We start from the raw sequence: 23,629 nt of genomic DNA on the forward strand, positions 1-23,629 counted from the left end.
TGGAACAACTCTTCTGTCCAAGAGAATCCAACCTGATAGAGTTAACCCCATGAGAACTACCTGCCGATTGGCCAAAAGGAAGTTTTCATTATCAATTGGACCAATCAGCAACATTGTTAGAATAATTTCACCACACAAAAAATAAGGGTGAATTATTTGCAAAGCTCCATTCTGATTGGTGATTAAAATGAAGATATCATGTAATTGACCAATCAGAGGCAATGTTAGATCAGCAGGTAGTGCTCAGGGGGTTGAATGTTAATACATACCTTGTGTAGTTTTCCTGAATGCAGGAATTTTCTTGGTCCAAGACAATTGGTTAAGGAATTGAACACTAACTCCTGGAGGAAACAGAATACAATAATACTTGTTTTTTAAATCTTGACTTAAACTTTGGTAAGGGTGCGGCGTGGAGCACCGAAGTTTGGGAACTAGGGACTGATTTTCAGGCAAAATAGGGACTTGATGAACTGAAATTTCAACATTTTTTGGGGGGGGGGGGGTCTAGTGACCTAAAATTGGGCCAAATATAGGCTGTGGAGCTAAAAAATCATGAATATTTTCTAATCTGAGCTATATAGAAGCTACATCCACCATCCCTGTGGTTTTGGATTTTTCTAGTGCAGATGTAACAGTGCATATACACCATTCTGGTTTACATACTGCATTAGTTTTTATCTTGTCTTTGTTTTTGTTCCCCACACCAAGTTGGTATACCTGGCTCAAATCTTTCTATAGAAGCGACTACAATTGTCAGAGTTTAAAGCACATTGAAGCACAAAGAACTGGAGTATGATCCAAATGTGGGTCTTAAAGAACTGCCAGAGAACACGAAAAAGTTCACACCCATACCACCTTTACTCACAAGAAAATGATGAGCACTTGTAAAACCCTGCCCATCATATCATGGAATCACCCTTTTTAACGTGGAAATTCAAAGATTGATTTTGTGATGGGTATAGGAAGATTTATGCAGTATTCACAGAAAATCATGCTTGAATATTACAGTCACAAAAACACAGATTTTGCCCAAGCCCTGGGTATCATACCTCTGCTAGTCCAGCACATTCCACATGTGATTGCAGCCATTCTAATTTGTCAGAGTTTTCCCGCTCTCTGACCCCTTCATTGACCTGTTGACACAGCTCCTCTGCTTTCTCTTTAGCCATCTTGATTGCACTGTAATCGGAATGAGCCTCAGGGGTATACTTTAAGATCTGCATCATAGTAAATAAAATAAGAAACAATAATTACTATATTAGCTACTTGCAGTTCAGCCATTATGCACTATGTATGGGAGAGCCTCGAACTGGCAGCATACATGAAAGGAAGAATTATGTAACCTTACACAGAACGTTATGACTAGTTCAATTCCCATTCATGTATGCTGCCAGTTCGAGGCTCTCCCGCACATAGTGCATAATGGCGGAACTGCAAGTAGCTTAATAGTGCTAAATAAACGCACAGGGTGCAACATTTTTATTAATGGGGGGGCAGCATTTATTAGGCGACGAAAAAAAGAAACCCTGTTCTACGGGCGGACGGACCTTTCAAGTAGGGTCGGTCGGTCGGCACTTTTTTTTTTTTTTTTTTTTTTTTTTTTTTTTTGGAAATGACGCAAAAAATCACCAAAATCTGTAAATAATTTGCAATTTGAGAAAATACAAAAAAAAAAAAATTTTGTTCATGAAATTTCCGAAATTTGGGTCGGCATTCATTTGTACAGGAAAAATTTTTCTCTCAATTTGTTCAAAATCTGGGTCGGTCGGGCCCGTAGAACAGGGTTTTCTTTTTTCGTCGCCTTAGGGGAAAATTTTCAATAAGATATTATGGGGGCGTTATTAGGCTGGGCGTTTATATTTATTAAGCACGGTTATGGTGGTTAGTTCAGGAAGTTATCCTTTGCTTTCATTTTTTGATTTTAATTGATTGAATACAACCCCCTCTGCATTGGTTTTACGAGGTAGTTACTCATCTGTATATGAGCCACAAGTATATGGGGTCATGACCCCTAGGGAGGCACACCGACATCGCCTGGTTAATAATAATTACATTGTACAGCAGAGACACTAAAATCAACACCCAGGATCAATACACATGAATGTGCTATGCACGATTTGATATTCATTCAGACGATAAATCTTTGGATACCGGGATAGAAAATGATGAATATCTCCCGTAATTTTTTATTCTAAAGAAGCCATATTTCGATGCTTGCACTTGAATATATGTGTTGAAAGGATATGATAGTCATTAGCTTGCGTATTGAGAAAGGACCGTGCGTATTGAGCTCAAAAACTTACAAAAAATTCTGATTTTATATGTGCTGAACTATAGGGCAGCGTAGGCCACTAGTGGAGGCAGCCTAAAAGCAGATGACCTCATGGCGTATACTATGCTCACTGACATGTACAGAGCTCAGTCACCAGGCTATTGTCAATAGCCTTAGTCGGATGTCCCTCGCCCCATTATGTGTCTCAAAACTATTAAACAGGTCGGAACAAAATTGCCATGCGTGGCTGTGGATTCAACCCACCATGGCGATTTCTGCCATGAAGATATCGGGGCGATGACACTGTGATAGGGACTTTGTCATTACCTTGTCTATCAGCATGGGGTACCTTGTAATCCTCTGCATTGGTTTTATGAGGTAGCTACTCATCTGTATATGACCCCCAAGTATATGGGGTCATGACCCCTAGGGAGATAGGGACTTTGTCCTTACCTTATGTATCAGCATGGGGTACCTTGTAATCCTCTGCATTGGTTTTATGAGGTAGCTACTCATCTGTATATGACCCCCAAGTATATGGGGTCATGACCCCTAGGGTGATAGGGACTTTGTCCTTACCTTATCTATCAGCATGGGGTACCTTGTAATCCTCTGCATTGGTTTTATGAGGTAGCTACTCATCTGTATATGACCCCCAAGTATATGGGGTCATGACCCCTAGGGTGATAGGGACTTTGTCCTTACCTTATCTATCAGCATGGGGTACCTTGTAATCCTCTGCATTGGTTTTATGAGGTAGCTACTCATCTGTATATGACCCCCAAGTATATGGGGTCATGACCCCTAGGGAGATAGGGACTTTGTCCTTACCTTATCTATCAGCATGGGGTACCTTGTAATCCTCTGCATTGGTTTAATGAGGTAGCTACTCATCTGTATATGACCCCCAAGTATATGGGGTCATGACCCCTAGGGAGATGACTTTAGCCTTACCTTATCTATCAGCATGGGGTACCTTGTAATCCTCTGCATTGGTTTTATGAGGTAGCTACTCATCGGCATGCCTTTAGTTTTGGTACTTCGGGCAAGATTCTGTAGAACGAAACATAAAAAGAAAATTAACAAGTTTCTTTAAATATGTCAGACCCAGGTGAAAACACAGTTTAAATTCTCAAGTTGTTCAGAGATGTCGCGTAGTAGTAGAACCACTTAAAAACCCACTTTAAAATTCCAGGATTTTTTCCATATTTTTAGATAAATTTTCTTAAAATATTTTTAAAATCATTAATGAGTGTTCCTCAAAAGGCATTTAGAATTTTGGGTTCAAGGGTCATCTTGGGTCATTTGCTGGGTACTCATGCACTCACCTTGATATATTCTTTAAATTCTGGTTCATTGTCAATCTTCTTCTGTAGGAATGTTGATGCATTGAGATTGCAGCTGCAGAAACGGATGTAGGACGTCATACGAGGAAGCTGTGACAAAAATGGCAAATGGAAGAAATGTTAATGTTGATTGGCTACAAGAAAGCTATATGTGCCCATCCACCACAAACTGATCGTAAAGTCGGCATTTTCCATTTTGAGATACAATCAAAAACAGTATTGCATTTCTATGTAAAATATACTAGGAATTTGACCTTTGATGAACCATAACTTCACTTCCATATGTCCGATGAAGCTGGTTGAGGTGTCATTGTAAAGCTGAAAGTGCATTCTTTCAAAATTCAAATGTACAGCAGAATAAAACTGGGCTTTGTAATATAATTAGCCACTCAGAAGAAAATATATTAGCCAATCAGAAACATTGTAAGAAAGGCAGTAGTTGTTGGGGGATTAAGACGTATGCATTCGGCTAATTCGATTTAGAAGAATAAATCCCACTCGAGAAATATACTTGGCACACGTATTCATGAACAACAAAAACAAACCAAAAAACAAACCAAAAAACCAAAAAAAATGAAAATGGAGTGTTTTTGTTTTGTTATGTTTTTCAAAAGATAAGTAACTCATGTGACAAGGCATAAAATAAGATCTAGTAGGTTAGCAAAGTGTCATATTCATGAACAACCATGGATAGTTTAGACCTACCTGTTCACATAGAATATCCCCTATACCATGTATAGTTTGGTTCTCTCCTGACATCTTCTTTCTTACACGTAGAGCTCTGTATAGGACAAGAGAAGAAAACTTTTCCTATTTTACCTGTGTATGGTAAACACTTCCAATGAGCTATTCCTGATGAAATCCATACACCCTATGGAAGACATGACCTTAATCTTCTGCACAGGGAGTGTGAATTTCAAATGGGGTTACCTATATGGGTGACTCTGTTTGAAATCTACACCCCCTATGTGGGAGATTAAGGCATGTCTTAATTAAGGGGTGTATGGATTTAAACTGGAATAGCCCAATGTTGCTAGTTTGCTCTTGTGGAAAAATTGAGCAAGTAACTTGGAATTCTCCTGGTTAAGAACTTGCTGCTACTTGTACATTTAATGTATCCCATATGAAACTCGGGGAGCTGATCCTGGCTGCGAAGGTTTATAGTGGTATCATGGTATGTCTAGGGTGTGTACTTTTAGCTGAAGGCCCTGAGTTGTTCAATGATTTATTGGAATGCTTTGTGTAACCAGTGGCGTGTTCGGGGGGTGGGGGCGATGGTATTTGGGTCCTGAATGTTAAAAATCATATGAAATCAGCCTTTTTTTGGCGATTTTAGCCATTAAGCCCCCCGCATAACTCGGAACCCTCTGAGCCCCCCGCAGGAAAAGATCCTGGACACGCCAGTGGTAACAGTAGTCAGTAACCCTCTGCAAAGTGCGGGTTTGGCACAGCACACTTGTCAGTTATGTGTCAGCACAATTAACAAATTTCAGTAATGTTAACGCCAAAAACAAGAAATAGTATCTTGAAGTTTGCGAGGATTTAAAATCCCATGTCTCCCCCAACTCAACTTTAAAATAAGCTTGAGATGCTATGAAATTTCAAAACTTACATTCTGATACATATAATGAAATATTTTCACTAATTTGGACACATTTCTTCCAACAAATGCTTTTAAAGCATATTCTTACCAATATTTCTCAATTTGGCAAATTTCTTAGAGACAAATGCGCACTGCAGTACGAACATGTGAGGTATCTCGAAGACACTTGTTTTTGTGGCCTTATTGTGTGCTCTATTCTTTTGTGAGTTACTCAGAAGATATCTTACACTTCCAATAATGCAGTTCTCCCATTTCAATTTTCTCTAGATTTGCTATCTAGTGCAACATGGGTCAATAGTGACAAAATGTACCTCAATGAACAGAGCACATCCAGATCTTGCAAAATATGTTTATTTCTTGACCATCGACTCATATTTAGCTCGTCTATTTTCAACATATAAACAAAGCGAACCTGTACAAAGTAATAGGAGTGTCATTAAACTTAACAAGGTGATGCAACATGTTGAAAAGGATTCTGGGAAGGGTAAGATATCTTATTTGTGGGTTACTTACTTGACTAATTTATTATTGCAAGTAATGAGTTCTCTCCAGTTGACAAATATAAGGTTAAGCTCTGTCTGGGTAAGCTTCCCAGATTCCTCTATTGGTTTCTTGAAAATCTGAAAAACAAAAGAAAAATTAAAACTGTTTGAACTTTTTGTTTAAATATTCACGATTTGTGATATTTGAAATATGCACAGTGCTGTCAATAGCAGAATCCAATGTTTACATCCATATTGAAAGGATGACTTGTCGGCTGCTACGTGCATCTCTTTTTACGTAATAGCGTAATGGCTAATCATCTCAAGTTGCATGTTAAAAGTGTAGTGCGTAATATGCCACGCACTGCGCACAACTGAATTTGTAAACAGGTTTCGTTCATTTTAAAATAAGGGGCGTTTTCATGAGCATAGGTTTTGTAACTTCTAGTTTTAGTTATCAAAATAATAATTAACTTACTAAGAATGAGAATAAACGATAGGAATTTTTGTTTTTACTATCCCCTACCGTGTGATAGATGACAGGCAGGTCCAATATTTTTATCGCAGTTGTGCTGGCATCCACTACTCAAAATATTGGACCTGCCTGTCATCTATCACACGGTAGAGGATAGTAAAAACAAAAATTTCTATCGTTTATTCTCCAATTAATAGCGATTCTTACCACTGGTAAGGCATTTCATTAGACAGAGTATGGGAGAAATGATCTTCTGTGGAAGAACAAGTTGGATCTTGGGATTTTCAAAGCAAGGTCTTGTTATCTAACAGAAAGACAGCACTTGTTAATCATGTCTTCAGTTGTACTTGTGACACATTTAAGGCGAGGTAAACTTTCTGAATATTGCTTACCTCTACGGCAATTCTCAGATCTTCTACATATGTTTCTTCCGTTGCAATAAGTTCATGTATCCTACTCTGTCGATTACGTTCCATAAGAGTAAGACTTTCTAGGAGATGCAGATCCTTGGTCCCTATAAGGTTAAGGTTAAAGTCAAGGTTAATACAAATAATATACTAAAAAAGAAATTACAATGTCAAAAGAACAACATAACAATTAGAATTTGAAATTTTCCTTCCAAGCAAAATAGAAATGTACACAACTGAAGCGCAAAAAGCAAACCAAATCCTGTCAATCTTATAATCTTATCTATATATGTGAATTCTTTTGTTTTATATTGTTTTCTGCAATTGATAAATTGACGTAACTTCGCAAAAAAAAGTTGTATCAACATGGGGTTTTCAGTATCTGAAAGCTCTTAAATATGCTTTTTAGAAGCATATGTACAAGTTATTTTCAACCAGGGTCGACATGCGACTCATTCCCCTTGATAATGTCACATATTATTCATGTAAATGAATGAATATATCATTCACGTTTATGATAATTTGTTTTTTACTTTATTTGGTTTTATTTTAGTACAGTCCATCCATGGAAGGACGGGTTGGTGTTGTGGTCGTAGCACTCGCCTCTCACTGCTACAGCCTTGGTTTGATTCCCTGGAGTGCCGCAAGTGAGCATGGTTGCCGATCCATGACCATCCTCACAGGTTTCTCCCACAGTACTCCTGAACTGTAAAATCAGACCTCTGCCCATATTGCTGTACCGTCACACCTGGTTCACCTCCTTGTGTTTTAATTCATTAAATTATGCTTCACAGCAGAACCTTGAAATCCACTTTGTGGGTACAAGTCATGTGTTATAAATCCCTGTATTTATTTATTTATTTATCCAGACCTCTTTTAAAAAGATCCAACTGAATGATCATCAAAGGAAAACATGTTTTATGGATTGAAGCATTCTAAAGGCTTATTTAAGTGTGTATACAGGTTCTATAAGCGGCATATCCTATCAACGACTGCTATACCTTGTTTAGGACTTTCAAAAGAAATACCTGCATGTGCAACCATGTCTGTTTCAAAATAGCCCGCCAGAGTCATGCAGGTAACTCCGAGGTCATGCATTGAATTAGTCTGAATGAGGAATACTACGGGAATCAGCGCCTTTTGTTAGAAGTCACACATGAGTAAAGTGGATAACCTCTATTTGCTGCCGTAGTGCATGTTAGTAACCATTGGTTAGTAACCATTGGTTACTGGTTCAAGCCTGGGCTCATACACCTGTTCCGAATTATGATATGCCATAGGCTTTTTTTTGTTGTGATAAGTTTGATCATTGCAGAACCAAGTCTTTGAAAGTGTCACATAAATGTGGACCAATATGACATTTACAACTTCACATGTCACCCCCTTAATAAATTTGTGACTATTTTTGCAAAAAAATAATAACACACTGGTAACAAAATGTATGTATACCGTATTTCATCGAATAGTTGCCCTCAAATAAACGCCCCCCCACCACTTTTTTCAACCATGCCGATATTTCCATGCTATCTTGTGTAGTAAGCTTACCAAGTTGCGCACATGGTCGAAATAGCGTCAATAATTGGCGAAAATCTGGATCAGAAACCCGGAAGTGAGCCAGAAGTCAGTGTTTCTAGTGCATAGTTTGTCATTTTAACGTGTGTTTTTAGTTTACCTAATGATTTTAATGGGAATTGTCGTTCTAAAATTGACCTTGAATAAACGCCCCCCCCCCTTGGGAAAATGTAATGCCCCCGGGGGGCGTTTATTTGGCGAAATACGGTATTATAGGGGCAAGGAATCCAGTTACTACACTGGAATTTCAGTGACTCTAGACAAGCGGCACTTTTATTTATGATAAGAAAAGAGGTACCGATAGAATGTACCTTGTTTCTTACCAGTGTGCAGTTATTTTTTGAGAAAAATGCAAAATTAGTCACAAAATTTATCAGGGGGTATAGTGCCACCTTAAATATAATTGTTGCAGATTTAAATTTGGGTCAAAAATAAATTACCAAAGGCCTATAGATTTTCAGACCAGCGGACCTGATGGCCCTTGAAAATGTGGGCTTCTTTTTAACACCAAGTCACTGATGAACCCCATTTCAAACTGTTTTAAGCTGAAATTGAATAGGACTTGACATTAAGAAATTTGTTGTCCTAGGATATAAGAACATTGTTCTCTCATGACAATTTTGACAGCAAATCAATTTTCAATCAAACAATTAATACTGTGTGTCTACAATTACAATCATGGAAGAACAACACTGGCTGTGCATGCATCTTATTGTGTAAAACGAATGTTTCAAAGCTGTTTATGATGTAGTTCAATTCACCAACTGGAACTTCACTTCCATGTTTACTTTATGCATGCGCTAAAGTGGCAAAAAAGTAGCATTCTTCCCTGCAAGCAATTGAATATATGAATACAAAAGCCACCTAAGTCCATACTTTGGCCAAATTGAGTTAAGCATGGGAAATTGTTGCTATACATAGGCCTGTCATATGTATGAAAGAACAACTCAAATTCATTCTCTGTGTCTATTGGGCAAGTGAAAAATAGCATGTATGAAAGAATCACCCAATTCCATGATTTGAGTCTTGTAACACATTGATTGAAATCCGGTATGTATAAAAGTCCACTTGTAACACATTCATTGCTAGAGAATGACTTTTGAACAAAAAATGGGTTTAATAAAGGAAAGTGTGTGGTTTATATTACATGGCAGAATGCTTATCAACATTATACATACCAGTGTGCTTTATTTTGTATTATCTTACTAGTGGTAATCTCATTCTAACATTGTTGTCTTTGTATATGATTCAAAAACCACCTAAGTCCAAAATTTAAAATGAACCCCACGAAGTCCCTGAAATGCTAATCGTCATACCTAATACAGGTTAATCCACTCATTTGCACGTAAAACTTACCATATTGACCAGGTAAATCTAACTGAAGGAATTAAAATGATACACAGGTTTTTCTCTCAAAATAACTTCGCATGGACTTAGGTGGCTTTTGTATTCATGTATTCAATTGTAAGTTACACTACAAGATTCCTATTGGAGCCGCCTGCACAAGTACACCGTCACCAAGGTACTTGGCTTGTACTGTGCAGTACAATACAACACTGCTGGCAGTAGCAGCATTGGTACTAAGTAGGTACTTTGTGTGCACCAGTCGGGTGCCTTGGCAAAGGTGTACCTGTGCAGGCAGCCGTAATAAGAATCTTGTAATTGAATGCATAATTTAGCCAATTAGCAGTAAGGAGACAAAAAAAAAATCTTGTTCTACTGGGCCTCCCGACCCCAATTGCCCATTTTAGGAATCTTTCTTTACTTTCCATAATAGGCCAGCATGCTGTTACAAACTTTTTAGCCTGATGGCTACAGAGCCTTTTGCTTTGAATATTAATTAACGCTTTAGGGATGAAATAAAAACTTGACCGTCGGTCAACCGCCAGTTCCGGGTGGTTCCATCCGGTTGCTTTTGTTCTAAACAATGGAAACTGTCAGTCGAATTTTGATTTCATCCCTCAAGATTACGAATAAAATACACAATATATGTTTTTCATATAATATACTGGGATAAATACATGGTTTAACCAATATTTATTTCTTATTCAATTCATTATCATTCAACAGTCAGATACAATTTTTATTGTACCTCAATATAATTCTAAACAGATAAACAAGCTCAGGCGGACTGGCATAATATAATAAGTGAAAGGTTACACTATGTAGTTTTAACACTCAAAAATAATTACCCCATTAACAATGGGCTAGTCCATTTGAAAACTAAACACACCCATGGAAGATATTACATTAATCTTCCACACAGCGGGTGTAGTTTTGAAATTGAGTCACCTATTCAGGTAACCCTATTTGAAATTCATACTCCCTGTGTAGGATATTAAGGTAATATCTTCCATAGGGGCGTATGGATTTCAAATGGAAAAGTTCAATGACCTCACACTTGTATCGGTGTCAGTCTGCTATGTCACAAGTTGGCTATGTAAAATAAGGTTCCCAATGTTTAATATGAAATATATGTTCGCTATGTTGAATATGAAATAAGGGACGCTATATGTTGAATATGAAATAAGGTTAGTTATATACCTCATATATAGATTCCTGTCATCTGATTGGTTGAAAGTGCAGTCATTGAATTAACTATGCCCGCAAAATGAACTATGGACCGGTCCATGGAAATGAACTATGGACCGGTCACGTGCGTCACGATCAAACCGTAAAATCCCAGCGTAAAATGATATTTCGCACGCGTTAATGTTTTCACGCGCTATAATTACGCAGAAATCGCAGATTGTAATCTGTGTGCCGTTCGCATTGAAACTATTAATTTCTCTTCCCAAAATCGATGCTTTTAACCAAACAGATGACAAGAATCTTAATATTTGGTATATAAAACAAATATTGACTGCTTTTTATTCGGGGCATGGTTAAAATTATAGGCCAGCGGTGATCTCAAAACCATGACTATGCCCCTCGGCTCGCGCTCGGGCATAGTCATGGTTTTGAGATCACCAGGGCCTATAATTTTAACCATGCCCCTCATAGCAGTCAATATTTGTATACTATGATATGGGTTCAAGTTAGGCCTACGTTTGGGGTTAGGGTTAAGGTAAGGGTTACATTTGACATGGCAAACCTTATTTCACATTCGACATAACAAACATTATTTTCGACATAGCGCTGCATGACACTAACATTCCCTCTGTGGATTGAAATTACAGTTACAATGTTAAGTCCTCAACCCATCTTAACCGTGACCCTCTCCATGCGGGTGTCGAATGCAAAAGAAAAGTTCCAAATTGTTTTTAAAAGCTCAAAAACTTTAAGAATTGCACCATTTCATGACCATATTTTGAATCAGAATGAAAAATACATTAAAATGAGTACAAACAAGCCCTGTATTGGTTCAGTGGTTCTTGAGATAGCTCTCGATATTTTGAAAAAATATTGGGACTTTTCTTGTTGAAGCCTGTGGCCAGCACAAAAGGAATCAAGTCCAAATCCATCATAAGTCTTACAAATAAATCCAATGGGAAAAGTGGAGGGGTTGCAATGGGTTTATGACTAAAGATGTATCGTAACTATTAGTGAATCCACACCAGGGCTTGATTTCAGTAATATTTACTATGCAGTGTTGGTCATTTAAACCATGGTAAGTCCAAACCTGTTATGGAATAGTTAGGATGAACTTGGTACTTAAAATGGGTTTAGGACAATGCATCATAACTCTTGATTGAAATTCTCCCCTTGATATAACATACTTCACATACTATAAACTGACAGTAAAAATAAGACATTTGCGTGTTACGATGATCTAATTTTTATATTTAGTCCTAATAAAAACTTTGTAACTTTTTACGATTATCAGGCACAAATAAACAGCACACAAAAAGGCAGGTCACACTTCTTTAAATGGTCACATGGAAAACCTATTCATGAATAAACCTCACCACCCAGAGATTATGTTTTGTGTTAGGATATGGGTTAATGTTAGGGTTAGGATAATGGTTGGGGCGGTGACCATACATTCTTAAGTTACTCCTGTGGTGGCTCTATAACATTTTTTCCGGGGGAAAGGTGAGACCAAATATGCACATATTTGCTTACAATTGGCAATAATTCTCTGATGCCGAAAGTGGAAATATCACCATTTACTGTTTTTACTGGGAGAGAGACAAAGCCTACGATTAGGCAAATGCTCTCAGAAAGTGAAAAAAGAAGTAGCTGCTGTTACCATGGTTATCTATCATATGGCACATGCTGATAGCCGGCCACTCACTTCATCTCAGCCTTAGCAATTTGACAAAGGTTTGAATTTCCCCCGGAATTTCCAGCTTTACCATCACACCAATTTTCATACCATTGTTAAAAGCTAGAATATATATTAAAAATGACAAATCATTTTAAACAGAAACTGTACTACCACTAAAGTTACCAAAATTTTCCACTTAAATATCTTCACAATCGATGCACGGCAGCAAAGAGATTTTTCCCAGGGGTGGGATTGGAAATGTTGCCCAAAATAAGAGGGATTTTTTTTTTGTTCTAATGGGGGAGGGGAACAAGAGTAAAGGCAAAGTTCAACCCCCACCCCCTTGGCACCCCAACTCTTAACAATATAAAAAATTGTGACCATTCACAGAAGCGTGAACCTCCTTTTCATACAGTATTTAGATTCAACTGAAAGGAGGGAATTCAGTGCCAATAGCACCAACAATCCTGATTGTGATATCACAGTTTTTAATGGTATTATTAATTAGTCTTAAATTTTGTCATTTTCAACTGCTTACCCATTTTCATAAATGCAAGAACTTGTTTTTGTTTTTCAATTATAGGAGTTGTTGAACATCTGATGAATTAAAATATACAAAGACCCAGACAGAATTGACTAATTTACACCCAACCATTGATAACCTATAGACGAATCCAACGAACCAAGTCATGGTCAGGATTTGGTCGGCCATTATTGGGTCCCCGCATGCACCACACAGGTGTCGTGAGTGCCCAATTGGGTGGATTAAACCTGCTTCAAATTCGATGTTAGATTCTTTTTGTTGTAAACTGTCATCATTCTTTTGTCTACGTGTAACACGGGTGATAGAATGCAGTTTAAAAATACCCTCCGAGGCCGCATCATTTCACATTTTAGGTGAGATGGAGCCGATGGGGACCCAAATATGGCTACCATTGAGGTGTAGGAATGTGTGAAATTGGATTTGTCTATAACCAAACAACATCTAATATACACTGCATTAGGCAAATCCATATGAAATTCACTCCCACTGAGAACGACAATGACTTTGAAATTCCAACCAAATTCAGCAGTTTTACCAATTCCACAATCAACCATTTTCATCCATATAAAGTGAAAAATGTGAGGAAGATTTTGCAATTTTAAACAAAATCGGACTCATTACAAGCCAACATTTGTTTAACTGGATTTTATAAATGTCAAACATTTTCACCTTAACTCGGTTACTAAAGTTCGTTGTATCTGATCCAAAAATTGCACTTACTTTGTGTACGTGTCAGCAACACTGGTGCCTTTGTCAACACTTGATGATGAGTGATTCCTACTGGCAACTGACACTATGTATCTCACGCGCTGGTCTTGATGTGTTCTTAAAACTGGGATCAAGATAATCCCCAGATGGAAAATCAACTGGCAACACCAAGGCCTGCGCTGGAGATACATCTAGCATCGGTTGCCAGTAGGAATCACTCATCATCAAGTTTTTGACAACGGCAACAATGTTGCTGAAACATCAGTGCAATTTCTGGATCAGATACAACGAACTTAGTTACTGAGTTTACTCTACAAATCCTGATGAATTTGTTCAATCATTTTCACCTGAAATTTAACATAAAATGCGCAAACATATGTCAGGTTGAACATGTATCAATGCAATAGAGATGGCAGTGTCATGGATTTTAAATGGAATTGCCCATTTACATCTTTGGAAATCATGTACAAGGCTTCTTTCTTTTCAAATCAAAGAAGAATTAGAAATCTGGAAAAAAAATATAAGTCAACCATCCCCAGAAAATTTGTAAATGTGGCTTGAAGACCACTGTGCTTGAAGACTTAATTTCATACAAAAAAATGATAAATAATACTACACTTAATCTAGGGGAGGAAAGAGGCTTACATTCAGGGAAAAAACATCCTTAATACCCTTCGTTGTCATAAAAATGGACATACACACAAGTACTTAAATAGCACACTGCAGTACTGTAATGTAGGCACATATTTCAGTTTTGCAATCATATACCTACAACTACGGTTACCATGGCGACTCAATTCACCTGCTTATTCTATTCATAAATCATAATATCACTTAAAATAATATGGAATAAAAACTTACCATATTTCACCTAATTAACACCCACTACTTAAATTTTCATGTAATATAATAACCATCTTAAGGGGGTTCGAAACGATGTTTCTGGAAAACAGAAACTGAATTTAGAACCATTTGAATAGATTGAATAAGTTAAGCTAAATACATTGAGCAAAATAGTTTTTGTTTGAAGGAAATCGGACATACGGTTGTCAAGATATACATGTTTTTAGTTTCTTTGTATTCTATTGTTTTTGCCAATATATTGATGAAGTTAATGAGGAAAATTGGCATAATGTGCTCATGAATATTCACGTTTGCCAATATTATACCAATATCTTATGAATAAACCTTCATCATACTACTTTTATTTTATATGATTTTGACATGAAACTTTGCCAATGTGTTTCTATGGCCTAAAACATTAACATGTGATTTTCCCCATCTAATTTGCATATTTGCATAATTAATTAGCATTATACTTAAAGCTAATTAATTATGCAAATATGCAAATTAGAATGGAAAATCACATGTTAAAGGTTTAGGTCATAGAGACACATTGGCAAAGTTTCAGGTCAAAATTTAAAGGTAAAAGTAGTATGAAGGTTTATTCATAAAATATTGGGAAAATATTGGCAAAAATTAATATTAATGAGCACATTTTGCCAATTTTCCTCATTAACTTCATCAATATATTGGCAAAAACAATAGAATACAAAGAATCTTTCAACAGCAATATCTCAAAAACCGTTTGTCCGATTTGGCTCAAATTTTGAAATTAAGATTATTTTGCATATCTCTCTGCAACAAGTCTATTTTAATCTCAATCAGAGCAACTTGATTTTGCCTTTCATACCACCTTAAGGGGGTACTGCACCACTGCCCAATTTTGTGCCTATTTTTGCATTTTTTCAAAAATTATAGCGCATTAGGGAAAAGTAAGATATGTATATTATAGTGGCAAGGACTACAACTACTGCACTGGCAATTTTATTTCAGCACAGACAACAGTTGCGGAGTTACAGTAAAAAATGAGAGAAAACCAATATTTGATCAATAACTACTTGCTTTGAGTTGCTGAATTTTCAGTACAGTAGTTGTAGTCCTTGCCCCTATAATATACATATCTTACTTGTCATCAATGTGCTATAATTTTTGAGAAAAATGCAAAAATAGGCACAAAATTGGCCAGGGGTGTAGTACCCCCTTAACATCCCCTTTAAAATGCACATGTACATCTAAATTCCATCCAATGTCTAAATAGAATTACCATGTAAACCTTCTAGTTTATGCTTATACATGATTTTGACTTTGATTTAATGTGTGTAACAGTCCTAATTTTCCTAATTTACTTTAATATGTGGCCTCAAAAGTGACTATAGCTTATTTACCTTCCTTGTGTCAGTGACGTAAACACGTACAGGCCGTTGTTTCACATGTGTATCTACTAGAGTGGCAAGTTTTCCGTGATTTAAAACACCGAATTCCGCGATTTTCCGTGCATGGTTTTAAATACCAAATTCTGTAATTTTCCATGATGTAATTTCAATTCCGTGTTCACATTCGGGGTAAAAAGAAGTTACTTGCATTATCTTCTTAGTTGTTTTAAGCCTGATATCTTTGAATACGGACTTCATTTTCATCATTTTAACCTCACATCTCATTATTTTTTCATCATTTTTATTTTTCTCAAGGAAAAAACATGTTTTACGTGAGTTTTCTGGTGTTTTTTTCTTAAATTCCGTGAATTTGTCCGTTTTTCCGTGACACGGAAAACTTGCCACTCTAGTATCTACACACCGCCTTTAATGCATGTGTTTGTAGGAAAGCACTTCGATTCAACTTGCACGATTTAATGCTTCAACCACTGAATTTCACACTGATGTCACTGACGCGAGGAAGGTAAAAGCATTATAACTTGAGCGCTTGGGGCCAATGGCATACCGGACAAAACTTTCAAGGTCCTGATGACCTGCTACCAAAGCAAAGCAATTTTGATGTTAAAATGAGATTACATTTGGTGTAAAAACAGGTCAAAGGGAGGGTGTAAAAACAGGTCAAAGGGAGGGTGTCCATCACAAACTGTGGTCAATTTAATCCCTGTATTCCAAGCCAGGTGCAACTTTTGGGCCCAACTTCACCCTTCCCCTGATTTGTACGCCAATGCCTGAGGCATTAATATGGTCAAATATGGCAAGTCAATACAAACCGAGTTGAAAAGTATGATACAACTATAATGTAAGACAGAGATAAAAAGACTAAATCACGTCTGACGCCACTGTCAATCAAATTCCCTATGATCCTTGATTGGTTAATAGCATGTAAAAGGAAGGCCCTTGGTGCCAATCGGAGAAAAGGAATAGCAGAAAATGGTGAAAAAATATGTACAAGGCAAAAAGCAACTTTTCTAAGCATTGTTGACATGGTGCCTTCCGGAAAGAAAGTGTCCTACTATAAAGACCTTTAGCTTTTGAGATGGTTCGTATGTTTGAAGGTGCATAATTAACAATAAGGCACCCGTTTCTACCGCCGCGTCCAGCAAGTCATCATCATGACAGTTTTGTAAATAAACCCTGCTCGAGTTTGATTGACAGATGACGTCCGACGCGATTTAGTCTTTTTATCTTGGTCTTTCATTATATGAATTAAATGCATAACAAGTTGCATTACAAAATTATATAGAAATATAGAGAGCGTGGTGCATACCAGCTTGAGTTAAATCAATTTTGAGTGCGCAAACCTTTGTAATGCTCAAGACGCAAATTGTTGTTGGATTTCAGGCTTGTGCCGAAAAATTCTTAAGGTACACTATCTGCCCTAAATTAAGCGACAAATCTATATGACGGATTTTACCATAATATATATTACACATCTGGCAATTTTGTGTTAGCACCCTTTGGATATAATTTCTTTGGCTTTAATAGTCAGAAAAACATTTTGCTGTTAGAGGACACTCATAACTACTTTAAAGGAGTATTTCATGATCCTAGCATCCTCTTTTTATGACATTTTTCAGTGGATATCCACAAAAAAAGCTTATTCTCAAAATTTCAGTTGATTCCGATTTTACGTTTGCCGGTCATGCATGATTATGTGTATTACACTGCTCCATGCCACTGTGTTGTAATTTCGTTTGGGTGTACCAGAACGCAATTCATACTTGACCATATTTTTGCTAATAAACATATTAATCTGCAAGAAAATTTTTGTACATAAACGTTATTTAGCCAGAGGTTTCCAGTTGTATACAAATTTCAACTTTTTTTGAGAAAAGTGGGGGGATGAGGCTGTGGATCACGAAATACCCTATTAACTTTGCTCTACCCAAAGACCGGGGGTCACTCCCATTGTGGCTCGTACACCATCCGCATGATAATGAAAACGCGTAAAAGGGTAGTTTTTAGGTGGGTAGGCACGATGCACGCATATCGTGTTTAGGGTGTCGAAAACATGAAAAATTGGAAAAAAAGGGTAGCAAAATTGCAATTGCTAATACGCGGAAATGAAATTTAGGGTATTTGATGCAAGGAATGAAATCCCTGTTTAGGGTGTTAAATCAGGCGCTTAGGGTATCGTTTTAACAAAGGGTTAAATCCTTGTTTAGGGTGCTTTTCAAAAGTCGATTATCGCGGATGGTGTATAGGCCACAATGGGAGTAAACCCCCCCAAGCCCAAAGAGTACCGACTCATAATTGCTTTGCATGTAAAGTGCACTATGGTAAAATCCACTAAATAGTTTACTAATGTTTTGTGAAGTGACACATTCAAATTCCTTGTAAATGAAATGTAAAGTTGAGCAACATTTAGGTATACATAATTAAAGTAAAAGTTGAGCAACTAAAGTTTAGGCATAATTAAAAGTACAAAATGTACATATTGAAACATTGAGAAAAATATATATATACGTTTACGATGAAGGCGTAGTATTGCCAAGTAAAATACAAATGAAATTGAATACACTTACAAAAAATAGTGCAATACTGTTAGGCAATAGAAACAAATTAGTTTGATCTCGATCAACCATCGATGCTTGGTTGATCGTTATTATTTATGAAATAAATTGATCGACAATTGTTAATTGCGATAACATATGAATCTTTGCCTGTATTGATATTAACCAATGTAAATTCAGCAATAATTCTGATTAATTAGTTGTTAATTCATTAATATAATAACAAGCATCGAAGCAGCATCAACGATTGATCCAAAGATCGAACAAATTTGTTTCCGGTGCCTTACACAAGAGTAGTAAAATAATATGATATAAAGGTATATCTTGTTTCATCCTGAGTTTGGTAGTGATGTTCATATTAGAGCATATTTTAGCAGGTCGCAGTATACACACTCTCGCACAGTATACACACACTCGCATAAGCGGTTTTTTGGCACGCTTGCGGTGCAACCATAAAAAATCACTAACTACACTACCAAACTTAAGGCGAAATGAAGTTTCCCGATAAAAATAGTCATGTGATAAAATAAACACAATGCAAAAAGACTTCATCTTTTTTACGAGCAACCTACGTGCAACACCTCACAAAAAGGAAGTCCACAATTGTCCAGGTCATAATTTGACTGAACAATTTGACTGCTCAGCGCCAGAAGTGGGTAAGTGCAATAGCTGCCCTGTGAATATTTGGCTATTTACACACAACAAATTGTACTTATCTAAACATGACAGCTACAGATGGCAGCTATTGCCCTTACCACGTCTGGCACCGAGCAGTCAAAATTTCTTTTAAATTCCAAATCATCTAGATTTCAACAATTTTAAGAAAATTGGTGCAATTTCAAAAGTTGCAATTTCAATCAGATGTGAGATGTTTATTCACCTGAGGTCCATTTCACTACTAAAACTTTACAAAGCTTCCCAGTCTCAAAATCCTTCGTAACTTATGACGCATTGTAAAATCCATATCACTAAATTGATTTTCAATCAGTACAGTACACATCGTTAAGTAATAGGATTTACTATAGGAACGCTTCATAAAAGGGTATTCTTAACTTGCGAACGGTTACTTGAGTTACGAAGTTCAGTGAAATACACCCCTGAAGTGAGCACCATCAATGTGCGCCAATTTGGAGAGCACTGTGCATAGTTGATACCCATCAAAGCATATCTTTTTACAAAGTAAGAGACGTTTGAATCGGTTTGATCCTTTGGAATTGCACCAAATTTCAATCAATCTTTAAAATCTTGATCATTCCAAATTTTTTTCACACAAGGGAGCTATGAAACTGCAGCTAACAAAATGATTAACACCTGTTCATATTGTAATGCTTGTAATCTGTTTTAAAAACCCCTGAGCCCTACCTGCCAATCTAACATTGCCTCTGATTGGTCAATTACATGATATCTTCACTTAAATCACCAATCAGGAGCTTAACAAATAATTTACCCCAATTTTTTTGTGTGGTGAAAATATTTTAACAATGTTGCTGATTGGTCCAATTGATAATGAAAACTTCTTTTTGGCCAATCGGCAGGTAGTTCTCATGGGGTTAAACATTGTGACTGATCAAACATATGTGCAGACTTCTTTTTTTTGCAGGGTGTTCAGTTATAATTGCCACTCCTGAATCATGTTTTTACACACACACTTGTGCACTAATACTCATTTTTTCAGCAAAAATTCAGATCATAAACCCTGTAAATATTGTGTTTCAGAGCAAAGTTCCCAAGCAAATTAACTCAAATCTTCGCATATAAAACTGTATGTGTGACGGAGGGGCCTGAGTGAGGGAAACATGCCTCAAACAGGCTGATTTTACAGACAAACTGGGGGATGAACTCAGAAGCCACCCCTGGGCATGCCACTGGGGTGCAGTGTCTCCACATCTTTTCAGTAACAAGGCGCTTTAAATTGACTCACCAGGTAGCGGTGAGTGACTCTCAAGTAGTCCAATTTTTAACAACTAAAAAAAGTACCCAATTCATGCTGGCTATTTGGCCGGTTTTACCCAAATTTAGAATACAAATCACCCAATTGGGTGGAAGTGCACTTGAAGTTCCGGTACTTTCGTGAAGTTACTGACCGATCAATAGATGGCCACAAAACCCACTGTTTTAGCAGTTGGGAACTTCAGAGACTCAAATCCCTTTATAATTATAACTTGGCTACATAAAAGAAAAATACATCAAAATTACTGCCACAACCCGACACTTGAAAGTAGCCCAAAAGTAGGCAAGTTGCAGCACAATTTCTGAGTCGCAGTAACAATCTTCAAGTAGCCTAATTGGGTGCCTAAGTCACAGCATTGGCAACACAGCAGGGGTATTGCCATTAATTCTGACCGAGATTGAAGCTAGCCTATACCACTAAAAGTTTGACTGTGCAAAATGTTGATTCTATATATTTTCATGTAAATATATCATTGATGCTAATTTGCTTTGGGTCTTGCCCTGAACCAGTTTCAGCCTCTAACATTCCAACTCCCAAACATAAAAATGTAAAGATGAAGAATTCATATGCAAAATGCGATATAAATCTTTTGCCCAATTTTGTTATTTTTTTTACAGATAAAGCACACTTTTTGCTGATTTATGGTGGGTGTGTCCCCCGACTCCCTGGTTAAGGGCCTGAAAGCAGCAATGGTGTTTCACATTTTGCATCCAAGTTCTTCAGAAATGCACAAAAAAGTATACATTACTTTCCCACTTCCTTCTGAGATCATCAAATCCCTATGATGTACATATCATGCCTATCATACATATAAAAAAATCACACATGTATATCACATGCCAATATTAACATGATAATCACATGGCAGTGACATAGCCATCACATGGCAGTCATAAGGCCATCACATGACAGTCATATGGCCATCACATGCCAGTCACATGGCCATCACATCAATTACTAATACTTCGTTATTGAGTTCCAGCATCAGCATGGCAGTTAACAAAAAAAAGTGCTCAGCATCTTACATGTACATGTAAATGGTATGATAACATGCAGTATCTCCAAGCAACTTACATATAGCAGATACTGCCTTTTGGTTTAATTGTGAGACGGATATTTTGAATCAGTCAGGGTTATTGTTTTTTTGTACATGGATATGGTATGTGAATGTGTGACATCATTATATCATAATATCAGTTTTGTGCAACTGTAATCAAATAGATTACAAAAATACATGTAACACCAACATTCTTGCAAAAGGAGCATGTACATGATGGTGTCCAACACTTTTTACCCACAATAACGATTAACGCCGAGATTCTCAGGCTTGCGGTTGGCGCATATTATAATATCGTCACATGATCACATACCATGTCCATGTATGAAAAACATCCTGCTAACCATGTTTTTAACTAAAAGAACAGCACATAATTCTGCTTCATTCACAAACTACTTATATTCCTGTTAAAATAATCAAGTTTCCTTGGTCTGTAGATAAGCACACATTTTTAATTCATATTGAATTATTACTGCAAGTTCACCAACTCCATCAAAAAAAAAATCATCAAATGTCCACAAAACCTGGTAGTGAGTCTTATAATGCTCCTAGCTACACCCTACCTCCTCCTCGTTGTCAAGGCAACCCAACAAGTAACTAGAAACACCTATTGGGGGCACTAGGGTCAAGGGTCATGCCAGTGAGTGTGTGATAAGACCCACTACCAAGTTATAACTCAGAGACAGGTTCACAAGCAGAGATCAAGGGTACAAATTTCCTCGAATACAGACCTAGATCATAAGGTTAAAGGTCATAGGTCATAAGTGATAACGATACTGGCTGTGTTCACAAAATACTATGACTTTTGATTATGCATGTTTGCTGTTTTTTTTATAATAAGAGTTTTCATTATTTCATTTTTTAGATTACAGTTTCTCATGATTTTCCTCAAAGCTCCTGTCATCAGTGTCTCTGCTTCTGTAGCCATGGACACCACCCTGTTCCCATGGAAACATCATTTTGTTTGGTAGTGGGTGTTTATCGCACACTAGTTGGCGGGGCTCTATAACGGGGAGAACAAAAAAGACAACAGACAAGGATCCTATATGAGTCAAATTTGATCAATTTGCACTGAATTATAGTCCTGGGGAGGGGTTCTTATACCATTCAGCAAATTACTTCAGTGGCGTTCGTTTGCTCTGTCTGATTATCGCGTAAAAAGAACTAGGTCACACGTTGCTACACGGCTTGACCAGCAAATGAGCTGCCGATGTGATGATGACGTGACTCAATAGCCAATCAGAACCACACTTCCGTATACGGCATAAACTGCGCCAAATTGGCAGACCGCTGAAGTTCTCTGCTGAAAACTATAGTGGAAATGAGGGTATGGGGATATGCGGCAGATTTGGGGTGCATTTTCAGTCATTTTGCTTAGACTCAGGGTGCATTTCCAGTCATTTTGGTTTATTGTTGGCCCTCAAATTTCATGAAAATTGGTTTAAGAAAGGGTGTGTTTTCCAAATTGTCAATTTTTCATTGTTTTCAGCAAAATTTGCGGAAATTTTCCAAAAATTGGCATAATTTCAGGTCTGCTTTTCATCAAATTTGGTTAAAAGTAAGGTATAGTTTTTTGGAGTCCCAGCTGCACATCCCCATACAAACCAAAATTGAGAACCCCTCTCCCAGGGATTGTAGTACACCAAGACCTATAATTCTTCAAGGTAGAAATCTGACCATCTTTTGAGAATGTTAATGCTTTCCAGGTTTAAGAGCTGAATCATTCATGTCCTGTATTTACCAAAGTATTTAAGGACTGCATTGGGCTATTTCAGTTGAAACCCATTCACTCCTAATAGAAGACATACATATATGACCTTATTCTTCCAAATGGGGTAAGCTGAATGTGTGGCCAGGCATGAGACTGCACTTTCCAAAAAAAACCTGAAAAAAACTGAAAATTTGTGCGAAGTACCAAAAACAGACTGAAATTAAATAAAGTTGCGGAACTTTTAACTTAAAAAACTGAATTCAGTTTAAAAACTGAAAATTCTCATGCCTGTGTGGCAATTTGAAATCTGGAATAGCCCATTTCTGAAGTATTTTAGTACTACAATGACTTATAATTCCTATGCAGGGGCTGCTTGAGGTGACTCTGATTCACTCTGCAGAAACAAAGAAGGAAAATCTAGAGTATGTGGCTACGTCGGGCAGTGGCAGGCAGCAGAGCCTGGCACTTGGATTTAAAGCCCACCACTGATCAAGAATTGAAG

General features: G+C 37.2%; 1 protein-coding gene across 2 annotated transcripts in view; it reads right to left on the bottom strand.

Moving 5' to 3' along the window:
• LOC140140922 (intersectin-1-like) overlaps window positions 1-23,629 on the bottom strand; it is a 99,168-nt gene that overhangs the window by 14,756 nt on the left and 60,783 nt on the right. For both annotated transcript variants that reach the window (XM_072162682.1, XM_072162681.1), the window contains 7 exons: window positions 6,571-6,692; window positions 5,735-5,841; window positions 4,324-4,399; window positions 3,601-3,708; window positions 3,227-3,325; window positions 1,050-1,217; window positions 270-341 (listed from right to left, as the gene is read on the bottom strand). In XM_072162682.1, the coding sequence (XP_072018783.1) occupies window positions 270-341; window positions 1,050-1,217; window positions 3,227-3,325; window positions 3,601-3,708; window positions 4,324-4,399; window positions 5,735-5,841; window positions 6,571-6,692 (752 nt within the window). The remainder of the gene's footprint in view (window positions 1-269; window positions 342-1,049; window positions 1,218-3,226; window positions 3,326-3,600; window positions 3,709-4,323; window positions 4,400-5,734; window positions 5,842-6,570; window positions 6,693-23,629) is intronic.

The sequence above is a fragment of the Amphiura filiformis genome, chromosome 19 (assembly GCF_039555335.1).
Source record: "Amphiura filiformis chromosome 19, Afil_fr2py, whole genome shotgun sequence".
Classification (NCBI taxonomy): domain Eukaryota; kingdom Metazoa; phylum Echinodermata; class Ophiuroidea; order Amphilepidida; family Amphiuridae; genus Amphiura; species Amphiura filiformis.